The following is a 1,489-nucleotide window of genomic DNA, read 5'->3' on the forward strand; positions in this document are numbered from 1 at the left end:
CAGTGTCCTTGAATATCCAGAACAATAACTTTCAATAGAATCACAAAATTAAAGTGTACCTTTTCAATCAGCTCAATGCAGGCAGCCAAGTCCATACCGAAGTCAATGAACTCCCAGATAATACCCTCCTTCTTGTACTCCTCTTGCTCCAGGACAAACATATGGTGGTTGAAGAACTGTTGCAGTTTCTCATTGGTGAAGTTGATGCACAGCTGCTCCATGCTGTTGTACTGTGAGGGGACAAATAGTCAGCTTAAACTCTGACAGGCAATAAGATGGATTCTGGCATGACAAGTATTGGATGCTGAATTGCGGGGAATTAAGCTTACATCAAAGATTTCAAAGCCAGCAATATCCAGCACACCAATGAAGTAGTTCCTTTGCTGCTTAGTGTCCAACATCTGGTTGATACGGATGACCATCCACAAGAACATCCTCTCATAGATAGACTTGGCCAGGGCAGTCACTGAGTTATGCACCTAAAAGAAAGATGATTTCTTTTCATTAAAGCTACATTAACTGACATATTTGGCCACTAAACGTAACAGAACAATCTTTAAGAAAAGCAAAGACATGTTATGACTGATTGTGACAATATTACGACTGTTTGCTAACATATTTGCCGAGAAAGATGTCTAGACGACGCCTGGAATGTTTTGGGGGGTTTTTTTTCGGTTGTTTTGCTTTATCTTAATCTCCATCAACATATGCGTAAAATATCTGTGTCTTTAGCTTGAAAGATACTCTATTACACAGCTAGTCACTAATATAATCTGCCATTTGGGGTTTGGCAGGTAGCGTACAGAGGTTTGATGGATCTTTCTGCTGTTAAAAACATGAAGGAAACTGCAGATTGTGGCTTTAACTGCACTGATAATTCTCTTGGGTTGTAACCCCTTTTACATAGTTACTTGATTCATAAAGTAGCTTTAAAATAAAGCCACTATTTTCTTATATTTGTATTACTGGTGGTCTGAACTTAAGATAAAGAGATAAATGAGAGAAAAGAAATGATATTGAAATTGACCATATGTTAAATCTTCATTCTCATTGTACATGTGTGCATGTGATAATACACAGAGCACATCAAATGAATTACTCATTTTCACACATCATTTGACATTACAAACCCACCTTGAACTCTTTTTCGTGATTTTAATCATTTAAGTAGTGCAAACATGACAAACCAGTCTAGCACCAATCAAAACAAACAAATAAAAAACAATACCAGCATAACTTGTTTACCTGAGCTACAGTCTGTCCCTTGGTGACGTACTCATTTCCGACCTTCACTCTGGGATAGCACAGAGCCTTCAGCATGTCAGCGGAGTTCAGACCCAACAAGTAAGCAACCTTGTCAGCATCTGAAAATATTTCATTCATTTACAGTTAATACATACATATGTGATTATTCCATAATGATGTAACAGAAACTGCTGTGAATAAGAACTTTACTACTGTATATTGCACATTGTTCACTTTGATATGA

General features: G+C 37.3%; 1 protein-coding gene across 1 annotated transcript; it reads right to left on the reverse strand.

The window, feature by feature from the left end:
• Positions 1-44: 44 nt before the first annotated feature.
• Positions 45-1,361, reverse strand: LOC111648525 (myosin heavy chain, skeletal muscle, adult-like; the record flags this gene model as incomplete). Its single annotated transcript, XM_023398343.2, has 3 exons — positions 1,246-1,361; positions 330-479; positions 45-230 (listed from the first exon to the last, which is right to left on the reverse strand). Coding segments are annotated over exons 1-3 (411 nt in total), but the record flags the coding sequence as incomplete, so codon positions are not given.
• Positions 1,362-1,489: the final 128 nt, after the last annotated feature.

The sequence above is a fragment of the Seriola lalandi genome, unplaced genomic scaffold, assembly GCF_002814215.2.
Source record: "Seriola lalandi dorsalis isolate HSWRI2012SDOR001 ecotype SW California unplaced genomic scaffold, Sedor1 jcf7180002042101, whole genome shotgun sequence".
NCBI classification, from domain to species: Eukaryota; Metazoa; Chordata; class Actinopteri; order Carangiformes; family Carangidae; genus Seriola; species Seriola lalandi.